Here is a 19,253-nt window from a genome sequence, read left to right as displayed (position 1 = left end):
TTCCTGAGTTAGAACATTAATTTTAATAGACAAAATGAAATAAATTAATGGAGCCATGAGAGTCATTTCTATAGATCACACTTAGGAAGCCCATTCATTGTATAGGTAGTTGCCAAGTACCTACCATGTACCAGGTCCTGTGCTGGCCACAGACAGACATGTCTTGACCTTACCTGCCTAGTCTAACTTTCATTGTTCTCACATGCTGTTTAGCATAATGTAATAATGGCAGCTGCCTCAAGTGATAAAATTGGCATTGAAGTGGGGCTGCTACCAGCAGCTCCGTAACTAGAGTCCCCCAAAGCTGGAAAAGTCCTTGCCAGATACACCACTATCCAGGACCTAATCCTTGATGTCACAGGCTTAGACCCTTGATTTTTGTTAGCATAGAAAATTGTTTTTTCTCTCACGGCAGATACTCATGGAGACTGGTGCATGTAAACTAAATATTGATTTATTCATTTACAATAAATAGTATATCTCTTCATTTAGCCAACCTGCATCCTTGAGAGGCAACTTAGTATACAACCTCCCCACAGATACAACTGTGTGAGAAATTCTATCAGTTAACTATAGCTGCTTACTCAAACCAACCCAGTAACAATTCATTATTTTTCACCACTCACAATTGAGTTGACAAAGTGATTCCACTGGCTTCGCCAAGGCTCACTCATGCAACTGCATTTAGCTGGCAGGGTAGCTGTCGGCTGGGCTCAAGGACACAGCTGGCATGGCTTGGCATCTTCTCTGTGGTCTTTTCCTCCTGGGCTACATTGCAGTATGGTTTCATTACAGCATCAGGGTTTCAAGAGAGCAAGGATGAATTGAAAGGTTCTAAAATTGAAATAGTGTCACTTCTCCACATTCTGTTGGTCAAAGCAAGTCAAAAGCCCAGTATTATATTGCTGTACAATTCTGACGCTGACCCTTGAGTTTGTGCAGACCCCACAAGTTAAGCACAGAGCCCACAAGTGAGGGTAGTTCCCAAAAAGATTTCGCTCACTTCAGAAGCCAGCCACAAGTTTAGGAGTCCCCAGGCTATCCACACTTTGACCAACTGGTGATAAATTCAAGAGTTTCCACAACCCACTCAGGTTCAGTAATTTTCTAGAACAACTCATAAAACTCAGCAAAGGGTTATACTTACAATCACAGTTTTACTATAATGCAGGAGTCCCCAACCTTTTTGGCTCCAGGGACCAGTTTTGTGGAAGACAATTTTTCCGTGGACTGGGGTGGGGTGGGTGGTTTCAGATGATTAAAGTGCATTACTTTTATTATGTACTTTATTTCTGTTATTATTACATTGTAATATATAATGAAATAATTATACGACTCACCACAATGTAGAATCAGTGGGAGCCTTGAGCTTGCTTTTGTGCAACCAGACGGTCCCATCTTGGGGTGATGGGAGACAGTGACAGATCATCAGGCATTAGATTCTCATAACAAGAGCACAACCTAGATCCCTCGCATGCCCAGTTCACAGTAGGGTTTGTGCTCCTGTGAGAATCTAATGCCACTGCTGATCTGACAGGAGGTGCAGCTCAGGCAGTAATGCGAGCAATGGGGAGTGGCTATAAATACAGATGATGTTTCACTCACTCACCCGCTGCTCACTTCCTGCTGTGCGGCCCAGTTCCCAATAAGCCAAGAACTGGCACTGGTTTGTGGCCCGAGGGTTGGGGACCCCAGCTGTAAATGACACGAATCAGGACTAGCCAAATGGAAAAGCATATAAGGTGAGGTTTGAGAGCTTTCTTGCCTCTCCCTGTGAAATCAGGGCATGTCTCCTTCCCAGCACACTGAATGTGCTCACCAACCAGGAAGCTCACCCACACCTCAGAGTCCAGAGTTTTTATTGGAGGCTCATTGGCCACCTGATTGAACTCAATTTCTAGTTCCTTATCCTCCCCAGGGGTCAGGCTGGTGCAAAGCCCCAACTCTCTAGTCACATGGTTAGTCTTTCTGGCATGGCCAGCCTCCATCCTGAGTCATGTCATTACCCTAAACTCAGGTGTGACTCAAGGGGTCCTGCATAACAAAGATATTCCTATCACTTAGAAAATTCCAAGGTTTTAGAAGCTCAGTGCCAGGAACCTGGGACAAAGACCAGACAAATTGTTTCTTATGTAATAGCCAGTCTAATTTCAGGAGGGTAGACACATGGTCTCCACCTCTGAATGGGAGGAGCAGCAAGGTCACACTGCAAAAGGGCATGTATGTGGGATGGAGGGGCTTGTGGCCATTATACAGTCTACCTCACAAGTCAAAGATAATTTGTAGGATTGCTCAGTGCTCAGATCAGCTCTCTGACATCTGAAAATCTAGAAAGTGAGTTGGATAGTTGAGACTTTTAGTGGCCTTTCTCTTAAAATCAGATGCATCTCCCTCTAAGACAGGGCCCTCTCTGCCCCCATCAGGGCCAGTTATGCCCTTGGGTCAGGATACTCCTCATCTTGACTCTCTGGCTTTTCCTTGTCTGTACTGCAGTCTGACTTACCCCCTTCAGTTCACACAGCCTTGCTCTAAGTAGGGAATTACATAGTGGAGGAGACTGCCTTATCAGACTGCCAGCACATTCCACTCTTGCATCTCAGAGATTGCCTTGGGATCACTGGGAGAGGCGAGTCATCTGAGTTCCCAAACACCATCACTGGTTTTTGTTTTATTCTCACCCGTGACTGACCTGTCCACTCATATGGTTTTACAGGTTGACCCAGAAGGGTACAAAATACTTGGCTCAAAGTAAGTGCCCCATAAATGTTCATTGAATGAACAAGCAAAATTTAAGTGACTTGCTCAAGATTCCATAGTGATTAATTAATTCAGCTTAAGACAGAATCTAGTTCATCTGAACCTAACCCTTAGCCCAACATCTACCCTTATAATATCCTGTGGTCCCATTGAACTCAGGAATTAGTGAGTGTAGTGAGTTATGTATAGTTAAACCAACAATGACCTTTTTCTGCTGGATCAAATATGTTGAACCTGTGGCAGTCTGGGTTGTATGAAAAGAACATGACCCTGCAAGAAGGGATCCAGATGCAGCATGCCACATTCAGCCCCCACGGGCCGGCTGAAGTCATTCAGGACTGTTGTTTCATCCCCAAATGAAGACCCTCCAACTCGAGGATGTGGGCTAGCCCATCAGAGCAGGTGTTCAAGGCTCAAGACACCTCCCTCTCCCTCTCCCCACTAGAAAAATTCCCCTTAAGGACACAAGCACCTTCCCCTTTGCCTTCTGGAGAAATTTTAGCCCAACTGTGTAGAAGGACCAATTCAGGGTAAGCTGCTGTAGGGCAGAGAGGGTGGGGACCAAGTACCTCTGATGTCTGCACCAGTGCTGTATTATCCTGTGGCCTCAGAAAACTTGAAAATGGAACTTTGGGTGCTTGAGAATTCGCTCATCATATGACCTAAGAGAACTTGGAGCCAGAATTCTGGGCTGATGGTGACATCTACCCTTATGACCCTACATGTCTCTTTTTGGCCAAGTCTCTCTAGGAAGGTCATTCATTCCACCCTGTTCCATTGAAAGGGTCTGTTGGCCCTTAGTGACCTTATTTATTATCGGGCACTTTGATTTTGACTTTTCCTTCTTTCTAAGACAACCAAGATATGTTCACTTCCTCCTATATTCGAGATCCTTCCTGTGAAGTCACTGAAGGCCAGGAACCAGACGCTGGCCCCACCCTTCCCAGAGCTGAGATACCTTAGCCTGGCCTACAACAAGGTGACTTTTTGCTCCTCTACTGTTTCCTCAGGGGCACAGATGGGAGGGTGGGATGCAAGTTGCTCTGGCCTAAAAACCTTCCATTCAATTCCCTGCATTACAGGTACATGGGCTCAGGAATTCTCAGGGTGGGGAAAGTGGAGGGAGTTCAGGCCAAGGCAGGAGTCCATCTCTTCAGTCACAGATATTTATTTAGCACTTACCATGTGTCAGGCTCTGTGGTAGGCACTAGGTATACTGCTGTGGAAAGAGACTTGGCCTCTGCCCTTTTGCAACTTATCACCTATAAGGAAGAAAGGAAGACTGATAGGGACAAATCATCACAATACGAGCATGCTTAGTGTTATGAAGAAATTCACCGTGTTATGAAGTAAATGATGGAGGGGAGGTGTCTAACCTAATACTTGGGATCAAGGAAGGTTCTCAAGAAAGTGGTGTTTAAGCTGAGATCTGAATCAGTGAGTTTAATCAGGTGAAGAGGGGTGAGTCAAGTGAGGGTAGAAATGTAGCTTAAGGGGAACAGCAGATACAAAGTCTAAGGGACAGATTTAACATATTTTTCCAATATTCATGTCCTGTTTGGTTTTCTGTAAAATCCCACTAATTGAGCCCTACTCAAGTCTGAAATGCAGGAAACTTGTAAGATACTCTGCTTACATTCCTCTACAGCAAGCAGCTGGTACAGCTAAACTCCCCAGGTGTTTTCTTCTAAGAGTTTTATTGTTTTAGCTCTTACATTTAGGTCTTTATTTCAACTTAATCTTTATATATAGTGTGAAACAGGTATCAGCTTCATTCTTTTGCATGTGGATATCCAGCTTTCTTAACACCACTTACTGGAAAGACTATTCTTTCCCTCATTGTTACACCCTTGCCGAAAACCAGTGGACCATAGATGTATCACAGGTCCCTTTTCTTGAAATTGGTAATTTATGTCTTCTATTGATCCAAAATAGTTAGACATTACCTCTTTTATTGACTTTCTCTTATTAAACTAGCTGCTGCTTTCACTGGATGTCTCTGTTTTCTATTTCATTGATTTCTGCTCGTAACTTTACTTCTGTTCTTCTACTTAAAATGATTTTAATTTGCTCCTCTTTTTCTCACATCTTAGACAGTATAATTTTAGTTAATTGATTTAGACCTTTCTTTCTAATATAAGCAAGTAAAGCTTTACATTTCTTCTCCAAGCACTGCTTTAGCTGAGTCCTACAAATTGTAATATATTTTCTTTTTATTTTCATTAAATTATTTTCACTTTTTCCTATGATTTCTTCTTTGATCCACAGGTTTTTAAGAACTTAGTTAATTTCCAAATATATGGGGCTCTTCTAGGTGTCTTGTATTTATTTCTAATTTATTTTGTGTGCAGATAACATAATCTGTAAGATGTCATTCTTCTGAAATCTGTTTAAACTTGTTTTATGATTCACCCTACGGTCGGTCTGTCTTGGTGAACGTTCCATGTGCATTTCAAAAACTATGTATATTCTGCAGTTTTGTGGGAAAGGGTTCTATAAATATTAAGGTAAGGTGGTTGGTTGTGTCACTCAGATCTTCTGTGTACTCTTGTCTAGTTCTATCAATCACTGAGAGCAGTGTGTGAAAATCTCCAGACGTAGTTGTGAATTTGCTTATTTCTCCTTTTAGTTCTGTCAGTTTTTACTCCATGTATTTTGAAGTCTGCTATTGATGCAGATACATTTAGAATTGTTATATCTACTTAACGTATGGGTACTTTTATAAATTATGAGTTGCCTTTTTTTGCCTCTAATAATATTCCTTGTCTCAATGTCTTTTTTGTTTGATTTAAATATAGCTACATAGCTTCCTTATACTTACTGTTTGCATAGTATATCTTTCTATCCATTTACTTGCAACCTATTTATATCTTTGTAGTTAAGGTGTGTCTCTTTTAGACAGCATATAGTTAGTTTTTCCTAGGGTGCCAGTGTTTTTCTCAGTTTTCCTGCTTTGTCCTCAGTTTTCATTCTTCCCTGAGTGCCTGCACCTCAGAGGAGTTTATCTCCACATGCTCATTCCTCCCCCTAGCAGTAGACTGCTTTTGCTTGCCACTTAGTGCTTGCTAAGTAACAAGTGGTGGTAGGGGCCAAAGGGAGGCTCTAGCGCCAGTCTTAGGCAGCCCTGGGACCAACCCTGTGTCTCAAGGATGGGCTTTTTTCAGTGGTCCTACTCCTCTCCTAGCAGTAGGAGACCTCTAATGTGCTAGGCCCAGGTTGGTTTCCTGCTCCAACCACAGGAGTAGTGGGTTTTAATTTTTTCCCTACCCAAGATGCAGTGCCCCAGGCTGCAGGGTTTGCTGATCTTCCTCAGCAGCTGAAGGCTTTTGTTAACTATGGAGAAGGGTTGGTAAAGCCCCCTGCCTTTTTGTGGTGGGAGCTATCTCCTCTTCCAGGCTCACACCACCGAGAAAGCCTGTCATCAGTCTCTCTCTTGCCTCCAATCTTTCTCACACTAGTGAGCGTGAACTCCCTGGATGTCTGCAGCTTAAAGGGGTTTACTCTAGGCCATGCTTGGTCTTTATAAATTCACTAAAATTTTTACCTGATTTCTTAAGTGCTTGTGTGGCACTCACATCTGCCACATTCTGCCGCAGGCAGGCCAGTGTCTGTGTCCCACCTCTCCTTGGAGGTGCCAGTATTTTCTTAGATTTCAGGCCACAATTGTCCTGGGATGTTAGCTCTCTATTGGACTCAAGAAAAGTTATGATTTTATAGATTATTCAGTTTTTTTCTTAAGGCTGGAGCAGCACTCCTTCCATTTTTCTATGTTTGCACCTGAGTTTTTAAATGGTATTTTACTTTATGATAGTTACCACCTAATGTGTTGTATCTTTTTGTCTATTGTCACGTATCTACTACCAGAATGTGCTTTCATTTTTTAGCACTAGGACTTTGTTTTGCTTACATCTATAGGCTCATTATCTAGAATATTACCTGATACATGATAGGTGCTCAACAAGTTTGTTAGATGAATGAATGATTTTTGTTGTTGTTGAGATGGAGTCTTACTCTGTTGCCCAGGCTGGAGTGCAGTGGTGCGATCTTGGCTCACTGCAGCCTCCTCCTCCCGGGTTCAAGCAATTCTCCTGCCTCAGCCTCCCAAGTAGCTGGAATTATAGGCACCTGCTACCACGCCTGGCTAATTTTTGTTTTTTTATTAGAGATGGGGTTTCACCATATTGGCCAGGTTGGTCTTGAACTTCTGACCTGGTGATCCACCCACCTCGGCCTCCCAAAGTGCTAGGATTACAGGCGTGAGCCACCATGCCCGGCCCCATGAATGATGTTTTAGTCATGTCAAATAATACAGCTGTGTTGAAATATTCAATTAGTAAAGTTACAAACTTCAAAATAAATTCTGCCTTTAAACAGAAGTTATACATGTAGAATATTCATCAGAAAATCACTCAGAATATTCACTAGAAATTTTTGTGTCAAAAGTAAAATAATCACTTTCACTTGGTCTTTAATACTTAGTTCCTAAATGTGACGGATTGTTACACTCTCCTTAACCCAATGAGATTGAGAAGAAATTTAAAGTTATCATTGGAACCTGAATGCATCTCCAGAAGCATTCAGCTCACCCTAGAGGGAACAGGCTAGCACCATGGCCAGATTTCGGCTTGCTGTATCAGCCAGAATCCTAAGCCCATACCTTTCAGCTGGGCTTAATTTCACAGAAAATGTGATACACATGACCTGAATATCATTCAATTTTTTAATCAATTTTTAATTGTAATTTTCTTCAACTTTTTAATCACCTGGTTTGGGTGAATGTAATTTTGCATCCTGATAAGATTAAATTCTGCATCTCCCATTCTTTAGTGATTGTCTCTTGACCCCCTGATTTGCACACAAGAGACTCTACACCCACTTTGACCACCATTATAGTCATTTATCAAAACATATTGGGCACCTTTTTAGGTTCGTCCTCTATCTCTGAAGTCTAGATAATGGCAGCAGAATTTTATATTTTACTCTGTTGCAACTACTTAACTCTGCTCTTGTAGGACAAAAGGCAATATGGCAACAAATGAGACAGGTAGTATTTTTTCTTTTTCTTTTTTTTTTTTTTGAGACAGAGTCTCACTCTGTTGCCCAGGCTGGAGTGCAGTGGCGTGATCTCGGCTCACTGCAACCTCCACCTCCTGGGTTCAAGTGATTCTTCTGCCCCAGCCTCCCAAGGAGCTGAGATTACAGGTACCCGCCAGCACACCTGGCTAATTTTTGTGGTTTTTTTTTTTTTTTTTTTTTTTTTTGTATTGTTTTAAAGTAGAGCCAGGGTTTCACCATATTGGCCAGGCTGATCTCAAACTCCTGACCTTGTGATCCACTTGCCTCAGCCTCCCAAAGTGTTGGGATTACAGGCGTGAGCCACCGCGCCCAGCCAGAGAAAGGTAGTATTCTAATGAAACTTCAGTAAGTGGATCACGGGCCAGATTTGGGCCATGCGCTGTATTTGCCAGTCCTGGTTTTGGTACAGCCTGTGTGCTAAGAGTGGTGTTTACATTTTTTAATGATTGAAAATAATCAAGGATAAAATTTCATGACACGTTAAAATTATGTGAAATTCAGATTTCAGGGTCCATAAATAAAATTTTATTGGAAAAAAGCCACCACACCTATTTATGAATTGTCTATGGCTGATTTTGTACAACAATAGTAAAATTGAATAGCTGCAACAGAAACCATATGGTCTGCAAAGCCTAAAACACTTTGACAGAAAAGGTTTGCTGATCCCTGGTCTAGAAGATCAAATGTTAAAGTCTCTCAAGGCTTACTCCTAGTTTCTTTTCTCTCACTCCCTACTGTTTCCCTGGGGATGACTTCAGATACCCATTGGCCCATGAACAGTGACTCACAAATTTCTAACTCTAATGCAGACCTCTCCTCTGTATTCCAGGAGGCCTCAAAGGTACCGCCAACATACACATACCCAAAGCAAGCTAATGAATTTTTTCTTCAAATTTTATGTTCTTTCATTGTGCCCTTAGTGAATAGGTTGATCTTCCACCCAGTTATTCAAGGCACAGACCAGTTGTCACCTTTGATACTTCTCTCTCTTTTGCACCTTCCCATCCTCTGCCTCCGCCCCCCAATATCTACATCATCACCAAGTCTTGTCAAATTTAGGTCCTCATATTTCTAAAATCCATCTAATGAGTTCCCCAAGGACCCAAATCTTAAACTACCCTTTGTTTGGCCCCTACTTGCATTTCCAGCCCCATTTTGCACCAGGTGCCCTCATTCTCTCTGCTTTTAATTACACTAGCCTTCTTTAAACCCCTCCAGCAGGCTATGAGACCTTTCACACATTTTTCTCTTTGTATATAGAACACTTCCTCTCTGCATTAAAGTAAGACTAGCTACTGCAACAAACTTAAACATCTTAATCACTTAACACAATAAAAGTGTATTCCTTGCTTTTACAAAGTCCATTTTGGATATTCCTGATTGGCAGGTAGCCTTCCACATGATCATTCGGAGACCCAGGTCCCCTCTGGCTATGTTCTGTCATCTCATAGGGTCTTAACACTACTCAACTGGATCCTATGTATCCCATTAGATGGTTGAGCAGGGGGACTGTGGTAAAGGGAGGAAAGTAGAGGAGGTACAGGAGGGTACAGACTGTACATAGAAGTAGCATTTACTACTACTGCCCAAGTTGCATTGGCTAGAACTGGGTCACGTGACTACACGTACTTGCCTGGGAGGCTAGGAGATAAGATCCGTGTGCTAGAGGTAGAGAAATGGTTTTGGTTAATAGAGAGGTTTCTCTGCCACACACTCCATGCCCCACTGCGTTCACTAATTACCTCCTTCAGACCTCAGAGACACCTCTTACCTCTCTGACTGGGTCAGATGACCCTGTTACTTCATGCACCTATCTTGTGACACCACATTGTAAGTCTATTCTCCTGTGTTACTGTCTCTGCAGTGCTTGTTTCCCACTAGACAGTGCTCTCTGAGGGCAGAAATTGTGTCTGTTTTGCTCATTCCCAACAAAGTGCTTGGCACATGGTAGGTATTCAGTAAATATTTGTTGGTTGAATGAATAAAAATGAAAGAGAAGTTAGTTGCTCAGTGGAAATCTAGTGCTATCCAGTAAGGCTGCGGAGGAAGCTAAACTGAAGTGCCCTCCCTCTTCCAGCCCGTGGACTTTACGACCTTCATTGGGTCCTACATCTGGCCCAATACCTTTCAGTGTGTCCAGGGGTCTGATAGGCCACTGCCCGACTCCTGGTCCCTTCGATCCTGATGTCCCTGATACTTTTCCATTGCTAATAGATACTCTCGCCAAGATGGTCCCCAGCTTTTCCAGGCAGTCTGCTCAACAAAGCTTGTATATTTTTTGCCCTTCAGAGGCTGGCTTGGCCAATAAGCCACCACTTGCAGGCTGGCTTCACAGGGCATTCTCTGTATCCCAGACAGCCATGAGGTCTCTCTTAACACTGGCTCTACTTATCCCTTAGATGTGTGGGTCCTCCTTTCCCCCTATCCATCCCCAGAGAAGTGCCCAGGACTGGCTTCAGTGAAAGAGCCATCAGGAGTGTGTAGAGGTTTGTGTTGAGGAAGATGAAGTGTCAAATTGTATCCTGAAGTTAAAGTCAATGCCCTGTCAACCTTCCAGAATCTTCATGAGATAAAGAGTTTGTTTGTTCTTACCACAAATGTTTGTTCTTATTATTTTGCCACCAGCTTCCCTAATACTTGATATAGGCTACATATCCAGCATGGAAAAGAGAGGAAAAACTCTTAGCTCTTAAACACGCAACAGTGATGGTGGAATTTCAGACAAGAGGGGCAAGGCACTCTCTGCATGAGTAGGTGATATTGTAGGGACAAGGCAGCACCCAGCAGCGAGTCCCATCCACAGCAGCATGTCTTACCCAATACCACCCCCAATCCAAGCAAGCATGTAGCCCTGCAGTGAGGGGCCTAGACATACCTAGGTAGAGGTGAGGGGTAGTGTCAACCTGAGAGTCTCTCTTGCATTCATTACAGATCGCAAAAGAGGATGCTGTCCTACCAGTAGCTCTCTTCCCATCTCTCTGCGAATTCGTCTTTCATAACAACCCTCTGGTGGCCCATACACGAGGTATGGTGCCCGCAAACCTGCCCCCTCTCAACCCAGTGCCCAAGGAGCAGTGTGGCACCCTCATCCCCACCTCATCAATGGCAAGCCCTGGGATCTACTCTGTGTCAGGGTGGACAAGGTTCATGGTACATTGAGGAGTAGAGGAAATAGCTCTGTACCAGCTCATCCTGACAGTAACCCTGTGAGGCAGGCATTATTGTCCCCACGGACAGTGGTAGAAACTGAGGTGCAGGGAGGTTCATGATCTGCCTAAGGTCACACAGCAAGAAAGAGTCTGAGTTGGGAATGGAATATGGAATTCTCTAAATCCTGTATGAGCTCTTTTGAACCACACCCTGCTTTGTGGAACAGTTCTGTCATGACCTCATTTCCCACTTCCCAGTTGCAGAGGGGTGCAGCCCCAACTGCAGGAGCCTCTCTTCCCAGAGCACAAGGAATGGGGTGGTCAGCAGTGGAGCAACTGTGTAAGATACAGGAGCTGGAGGCATTTTAGAGTCCTGGGCCCTGGAGTGACACCAGTGAAGTTCTGATCCTCACTCCACAGTAGCTTTATTATCTTGGACAAATTCCTTAGCCTCTCTGTGCCTCAGTTTCCTTGCCTATTGAATGGGAATAATGAGGTACCTACCCCTAGGGTTGAGAATAAGTTTCATTAATACATGTAAAGCGGTTTGAATAGTGCCTGGCACATAGTAAGCCCCAGTATAAATTTTAGCTAATAGTAATCTTATTTTCCCATCATGGCACCAGGGGTCCCTCCTCTGCTGAAGAGCTTCCTCCAAGAGCGACTGGGAATCCACTTAATTCGAAGGAAGACAGTAAAGCCTAAGCATCATGTTTTGATGTCTCGGAAGGAATCACGGAAGGTAGGGCTTCCAAGGCAGGACTCTCACCCCCAGGAAGAGTGCAGCCTATTATAATGGATGTAAACCAACCTGGCTGTAGAGCTGCTCACTCCACAGTGCCTGGAATCTCTCCATTAGATTCAGCATTGCCTTCTCCTTTCCTTGCTTTGGGAAGAGCATTGGATAAAACAACAGATATGAAAATATATTTTAAACTCCCAAAACTCTTACCATTGAAAGTTACAGTCACCTACAGTAATTGAGAATGGCTATGGGCCAGGTGTGGTGGCTCATGCCTCTAATTGCAGCACTTTGGAGGCCAAGGCGAGAGGATCACTTGAGGGCAGGATTTTGAGACCAGCCTGGGTGAGATCCTGTCTCTACAAAAAAAAAAAAAAAAAAAAAATGGCTAAGCCAGGACCGGAATACATCTCCTGCCTGAATCTTAAGGAAGTGTTTCCTTATGTTGAGAGAAGTCTACTTCCTTTGCCATAAAGTAAGTCAAATCCCTCTTTCATCTGAAGAATTTCAAAAATTTCTGTGAAATGCTCCTCCCTCCTGAACTTTAGTCTTTCTACAGCCAAAAGGTGAGCTGAGCATTGCTGATCCCAAAAGTTAAATACAGGTATTTCCTTGCCATCCCCTCTGCAGCCTGCCTCTGTCCAGCCAGGCTCTTGTCTGACGTCCTCAGAGGACTGGACAAGCATTTGAAGTCAGAAATAGAAATTCCAAGGTTTCCATCATCTTCCTTGTTGTCTGTTACCTCCTCTTAAGGATCTGCCCCATTATTTCCCATCAGCAAGCTGGGGAGGGGCAGAATCCTCTCTCTCCTTTACGAAGCCCCATGTCCAGGACTCTGCGGAGCCCTTGCATATATGCTATCTCATAATTCTCACAGCAGATGAAGCAACAGACTCAGAGAGGTGAACTGACTTGTTAAAAGTTAGTGTGGGTCCTAGGGGACCCCTCACACCTCCTCCCATCAAAGGTTCTGACAAACTTTTGAGCTAAATGAGTTAAATAAACACAGATGCCAGTGGCCAAATGAGAAACAAATCAATGCTTTGTTAATGTAGGCAAATACCCTCTATCTTGGACTGGAGATTGTGGCTTAGTCCTGAGTCAGGCTGGGGATGCCTGCATGTCCCCATTGTGCATACAGAGATGGGGCTAGAAATGCAGATTAGACCCCTGGGGTTACATGGACAGGGGCTGCAGCCCCTCCCCTCACACCTAGGCATGGACAGACAGGAGGAAAATGGAGAACCTGCCAGAGCAGGCCTGTAACCAAGAAGCTGTGTGAGCCCTTTGATGTGAGGACACAAATAGAAGATAAAATAGCCTGGTCTCATTGACGAGCAGATCCAGCCCACGACTGAAGCAGGGCCCAGTGACTCAACCTCTGGCCAGTTAGGTTACCCATTCCTCCCTTGGAAAGGGGTGGGGAAAGTAGCTGTGGGATAGAGAAAGAGCATTTCCTCCAGCACATCTCTCTCACAGAGCCATGAGAGGGAAGGGGAACTGTCCCTTCCCACCAGCTGCCAAGTGATGGCACTTGGTGTTTTAGATGCTGAGGTGCAGTGCTGTGTTCATGCCCTGTGCCTTGTGGCATGGATTCAGACAAAGACTCTGGGTCCCTCAGGCTTCAAGTCTAAACACTGAGGTTCTACATATTTTCCAAAAGGAGATTTTTTTTTTTTAAGTAACATGTTTTATAAAAGTCATCCTTCGCCCTCCTTAGTCCGTTAGGTACATTTGCACACACCATTTCATTTGGTGGAACTCTGTGAGAGAGGCACAAGGAGGAAATGGGAACTCAAAGGATAGACCTGTATTCCAGCCCATATTTTTCTAACTACAGTGCTTGGAATCTTTCCACTACGCAACTTAACATCTCTCAGTAAAAGTATAGATATAAGTGAACCAAATACCTCTGACAAAGAGTGAAAACAATCCACTATGTAAAGGGGGAGAGGGAAAAAACTAAGCCTAGCTGAGGTAAATTGGGCACATGGACACCTCCTGGCAGCTGAGGAGGATGGGGAGAATGGTCACAGGCTTTTACTAATTAAGGAAGTTATTTTCTTGGTCCTGAACCTTCAGAGAGATCTATCTTTCGGATCTTTATATAAGGTATAGGGACCAGCACCCTGAAAGGGGCCTGGTGCTGCCATCTTCCAGAAAATACAGGACCATTCCCCAACACCCTCTCCTCGGAGTCCCTGGGGAAAGCCATAGGCACCATGTTAAACCCTCATCTGACGAGTGAGACTCCTGAGGGCCAGAGTGACGTATGGTCAGGGAGGCAGCATGAAGCCTGGAGCCCAGGACTGGAATTACATCATCCAGGCATTACTGCTGAATCACTCTGGGACTTGGACAGGTCATTTTACCTCTCTAAGCCTGTTTCCTCATCTATAAAATTGAGGATAATTATTCATTGGGTAGTTTCAAGGTAGAAATAAAACAACTTACATCATGCATGGGGCACATCATAGATGCCCAACAAGTCTGATTTCCCTTTCCACCTCCCAGTCAGTCCGTACCCAGCACTCCAGCTGCTATACAAGTGGCCTCAGGCTAGTGAGGCCCAGGAGGAGAGACTCCTGATTAGGAAGCACATTCATTCCAGCCCTTCTCCATGACAGGTGAAAACCGAAATCCCAAAGGTGCCGAAGCAGCCTCTGGTGCTCCATCACCCACAAGTGACCACAAACAAGTCTCCCTCAAAGGATATGCTAGAGCCAGAGGCAGAGCTGGCTGAAGATCTGCCCACTACCAAAAGCACTTTTGTGGAGTCAGAGATGCCCACTGAGAGTCTGGAAGGCCTTTCCCTGTCTCGCCGGACCTTCGTGCCACTGCCTCCCATCTGCTCCGACTCCACTGTGCATAGTGAAGAGACCCTGTCCCACCTCAGTGACACAGCTGTCCGTCTCAGCCCAGAGCACCCATCAGATGAGGACTCCAAGAGCACAGAGTCCATCTTCCTGACCCAGGTACCTGTATCCAGCTGTCCCTGCCCACTTGTTACTAGCTCCCACAGGTTCCTCTGCAGCCCTTAGGCTCGACTGCTGTGGACAGCTGGGAGCAACAAGCACATGGCAGGTCTGGAAATGAGAAGTCAGCACCCTTGGCGGAGCTTGCAAGCCTCTTCTGGAAGATCTCTGGTCTGAGGCTACTGATAGGGGCACCCATGGGGACAAGTCATGTTTCTGTGGCACAGACAAGATCTGTGGTCTGACTGGGATGTGATTCCAACTAGTTTTTCAGAAGGGTTTGCTGCTGCCTGTACCTCTCTACTTCAGGTCTCCTCACTTTTGATGTTGCCTCTGGATCCTGGGAACATAGATAGATCAGATGCAGGTCGTGCCCTTGAGGTGCTCTCAGTATAATGGGGAACACAGACAGACCAGCTCATGCAATCAGTGCTGAGACTGAGGAAATCCCAGAGGCTGGGAGCCTGGAGGAAGGAGAGATGCCAGTGCCCCAGCCCAGGAGGCCGTCCTGGAAGAGGCTCAACTGAGCTGAGATTTACAGGCTAAGTAGGAATTAAAGGTGAAGATATAGCAGCAAGGGCATTCTGGACAGAGGAAACAGCATGAAACAGGATAGAGGAAGAAAATTAAAATGGTACATTCAGAAACCACAAATGTTTAGTATCAGTGCAGCAGAAGGGTGGCATGTGGCAAAGGGTACTGTAAGGCTAGAAGAGTTGGCAGGGCCCCCTTGAACTTTATTACTGTACCATCCTTCTCCCTGATCTCCCTGCCTCCAGTCTTGCCCCTCCAATCTGCTCACTGCCAGATCTTTCCCGGATGTCCATCTATCCATTCATGGAGGTCTAACTCTCCATCCATCTATTTCTTTTTCCACAGATGACTTATAGTGACATATAAATTTATACAGTATAAAAGTATCTTAAAGAACTATCTCAGAACCTTTTTGGAGCAATGCAGAATATAAATAAGCATTTTAAAAGAAACAATTTGAGAGAGTTAGATGGAAAATATGGACAGGAAAGGAAGTAGTACAAGAGTAATTCTGTCACTCAAACATGCACATCATGCACTGCTGCTATTATAATAAAGATGTTTTGACAAAATGCAATTCTGACCTCCTAGCGGCCAAAGCCATGCAATCAATTATGAGTCACCATGTTGTTCAGAAAAAAAAAAAAAAATCTTTTTTTTTTTCTGACCTAATTGTCCTGGCTATAACCTTTAATACAATGATGAATAGAAGTGGTGAGAGCAGACTTCCTTGTCTTGTGCCTGTTCTTAAGGGGAAAGCATTCAGTCTTTCACCATTAATTATGATATTAGGTGAAGGTTTTCCATAGATGCTCTTTATCTGGTTGAGGAAGTTACTTTGTATTCCTAGTTTGAGTGTTTTTTAATCATGACAGAGTGGGCTTTTCCTGTGTCTATTGAGATGATCATATGGTTTTGTTCCTTTATTGATATATTACATTAATTGATTTCCAGATGTTAAACCAACCTTTCATTCCTAGGATAAATCTCACTTGGTCATAGTATATAATCCCCTTTACTTGTGGAATTCAGTTTGCTAATATTTTTTGAGAACGTTTGCATTTATATTCATAAGTGATACTGCTTTGTATTTTTCCTTTCTTATAATGTCTTTCCCTAGTTTGGATTTCAGGTTAATACTAACCTCAGATAACAAGCCTCTTTTAATTTTTGGAAGAATTCTTTTTTAAATGTTTGGTAGAATTCACCAGTGAAACCATCTGGTCCTTAGCTTTTCTTTGTGGGAAGTTTAAAAATTGCTAATTCAGCTTTTTTGCTTGTTATAGGTCATATATATTGTATACACATACGTGTGTATATATACACGTATATTCACAAATACACACACACGTATATACATGATAGGTCTCACTGTGTTGCCCAGGCTGTAGTGCAATGGCTGTTCACAGGCACTATCCCACTACTGATCAGGATGTGAGTTTTGACCTGCTCCATTTCCTACCTAGGCAAGTGCATCTCTCCTTAGGCAACTTGGTGGTCTCCCACTCCTGGGAGGTCACCATATTGATGCCAAACATAGTGTGGACACTCGAGGAGCATAATGCACTACAGCCCAGAGCTTCCGAGCTCAAGCAGTCCTCCCACCTCAGCCTCCTGAGTAGCTAGGACTACAGGCATGTGCTACCCCACCTGCTGAGTCATTTTAATAAATAACTACATCCCTACATGACATACAGATTTCTTATAAAGCCATTAGGATAGGCTAAAATCCTCCATGGTTTGCCATGAGAGTGAGGATAAAGTACAAAATAAAGCACACCCTCAGCTTGGCATATAGTGGTCCTTACTGATCTGGGTCCTGCTTACCACTGCAGTTGCCTGTCTCTCCACATTTTACTTAACTGTACCAATCTTTAGTTCCCCCAAAATGAACCTTGATGTTTCTTACTTCTGCACCTTTGCTCATGCTGTTCCTTGTCTGAAACAATCATTCTTTCTCATCACTTGCAGTCTACACCTCTCCCCATTGCTCCGTAGGGATGGCTCTCCTGGCTCTTTAAGACTTAGCTCAGGCTAAGGCATTCTTCCAAGGGAGCTTCTTGGCTAGGTTGGGGCTTCCTCTGGGATCACCCAAAACCACTGTATTCCCTCTGTTAAAGCATTTATTAACTGTCTATTTTTATGTCTGCCTCCTTCCATCCCAGTCTTGGTCTTACCCTTGCCCTTAACAGGGCCCAGCACAGAGATGATGCTCTGAATGTTCATGGAATGAGTGAATGAATGAATGAATGAATGAATGAATGAATGAATGAATGAATGACAAATGAATGTGTTTTCTTCCTGGGCACAGGTGAGTGAACTGCCTTCCTCCATCATCCATAAGGATGATTTAGAGTTGAAGGAGAAAGACCAAAAGAAACCACCAACAGCACCCAGAGAGGTGAAAGTGACTCGGAGGAAGCTCACAACTGCCTCCCTTCCCAGCAAGTACCACGGCTATGAAGAACTGCTGACAGCCAAGCCTGATCCAGCCTTCATTGAGCCAAAGGGTATGTGAGGGCATATCCTTGCTCCAGGGCAAGAGGCCATCTCCACAGCCCAGAGCAAGTCAGGGTCAAGCCAAGGCTGGCACCAAGCTGTCTTTTCCCAACTAGGGTGCTGTCCTCTGTCTAAATACCTGTCAAAGGGCTCCTTTTAGGGTGTCCTTTGTTTGAAGCCCCACATATTGGGACCCTTGTCCTGGCTTGGGCCTTCACTGGCTTACAGGGAACCACAGTTTATTCAGAGATTGTAGTCGGTCTCAGCCTAGCTGTTCTGGATGATGAAGTCTCTCCTCAGGAAAAGTTTGATGAATGAACACCCAGACTGGCCAGATTCTTGAGCTTTTCCCAGCCCAGGTTAAGTTCCCAAACTGAACGTCCGAAATCCTTCCTATCTGGTTGGAGGCAAAGGAGGCAGCGTCATCTCTGTGTTAATCTGTACTTCCAAAGCAACTGGCATTCAGCTGGACTGTTCTGGATATCAGCCCCTGCGATATAACCCCCTGAGGTTAACGGGGTTGCACTGGAGCCAGCCTTTTCCCCCACTCCAATACGATCGTCCCATTACAATCTGTGCTATTTTTCCATTATAATATGGGACAAATACTCACTGAAGAATGATGGACCTTCAGGCACTGGAACAGACCCGGAAGAAACCTGGGAGCAGTGTTTTCTTTTGGGGACTCTCAAATCCTTTTACCTAGAGCTGCTGTGAGACTGAGGAATGAAGCAATCAGGGGAGGCATCTGGGCGGACGGGCAGTGCCTTGACTCAGTCGCCTTCTTGCCCTAGGAATCCAGAAGAATGCACAGGCCCTGCAACACATGCTGAAGCACCCACTCCTGTGCCACTCCTCCAAGCCCAAGCTGGATACTCTTCAGAAACCCTATGTTCCCAAAGAGAAACGGGTAAACATCCAGCTCATTGAGTGTGTAAATGGCCCCTGAGTAACTCCCTCAGGTACAGATGTGGCTGTCACCTTGGGACCCTCTGAGGGCCATGCTTTCCCAGCACCCCCAGATGCTCCTCAGCCTGTTGCTGTGACTATATGAAGTTAGGCTAGGAAAGTCTGTGCATAAACCTGGGATAACACCCTCCTCCATGACCTTCTGCCAGGCCCAGAGGATCCCGATTCCACCCCCAAGGAAGACTAGAACCCAACTGCTGGATGACATCTTCATTCGCTTGCGGGATCCCCGGAACATTACAGAGGCTCCACTAGGTATGGCTCTGCCACAGCTGCCAGGATCCCAGATCCAGTTCACTCCTGCTGACTAAAGGCAAAGAAAGGGCTTGTGTCAGTGCAGGAAAGGCCCCTAGAGAGCAACTACCTACATCAGTCTCTGTATGTAGATGGAGAAAAGCCAGCGTGAGGCCTGGAGTTGCCTAAAATCACATAGCATGTTAAGGTCTTGAACCAGAGCTTAAGATAGAGTCAAGAGGGCATACCACTGACTTCCTACTGCCCCAAGCCGGAAAGGCCATTTTCAGTCCCTTAGCATCCTCCTGTCATGCCATC

At 44.6% G+C, this 19,253-nt stretch overlaps 1 protein-coding gene across 2 annotated transcripts in view; it reads left to right on the top strand.

Moving 5' to 3' along the window:
- The window catches only part of XRRA1 (X-ray radiation resistance associated 1), a 106,265-nt gene that overhangs the window by 83,424 nt on the left and 3,588 nt on the right, over window positions 1-19,253 (top strand). The window contains exons 12-18 of one of the 2 annotated variants that reach the window (XM_015435489.4): window positions 3,611-3,736; window positions 10,765-10,858; window positions 11,609-11,724; window positions 14,352-14,699; window positions 17,545-17,743; window positions 18,527-18,642; window positions 18,851-18,956. In XM_015435489.4, coding sequence (XP_015290975.1) covers window positions 3,611-3,736; window positions 10,765-10,858; window positions 11,609-11,724; window positions 14,352-14,699; window positions 17,545-17,743; window positions 18,527-18,642; window positions 18,851-18,956 — 1,105 coding nt within the window. The remainder of the gene's footprint in view (window positions 1-3,610; window positions 3,737-10,764; window positions 10,859-11,608; window positions 11,725-14,351; window positions 14,700-17,544; window positions 17,744-18,526; window positions 18,643-18,850; window positions 18,957-19,253) is intronic. The other variant, XM_074014753.1, reaches the window with a different exon arrangement.

Source organism: Macaca fascicularis, chromosome 14 (assembly GCF_037993035.2).
Source record: "Macaca fascicularis isolate 582-1 chromosome 14, T2T-MFA8v1.1".
Taxonomy (NCBI): Eukaryota; Metazoa; Chordata; class Mammalia; order Primates; family Cercopithecidae; genus Macaca; species Macaca fascicularis.
This window is presented reverse-complemented; position numbering and strand designations above follow the sequence as displayed.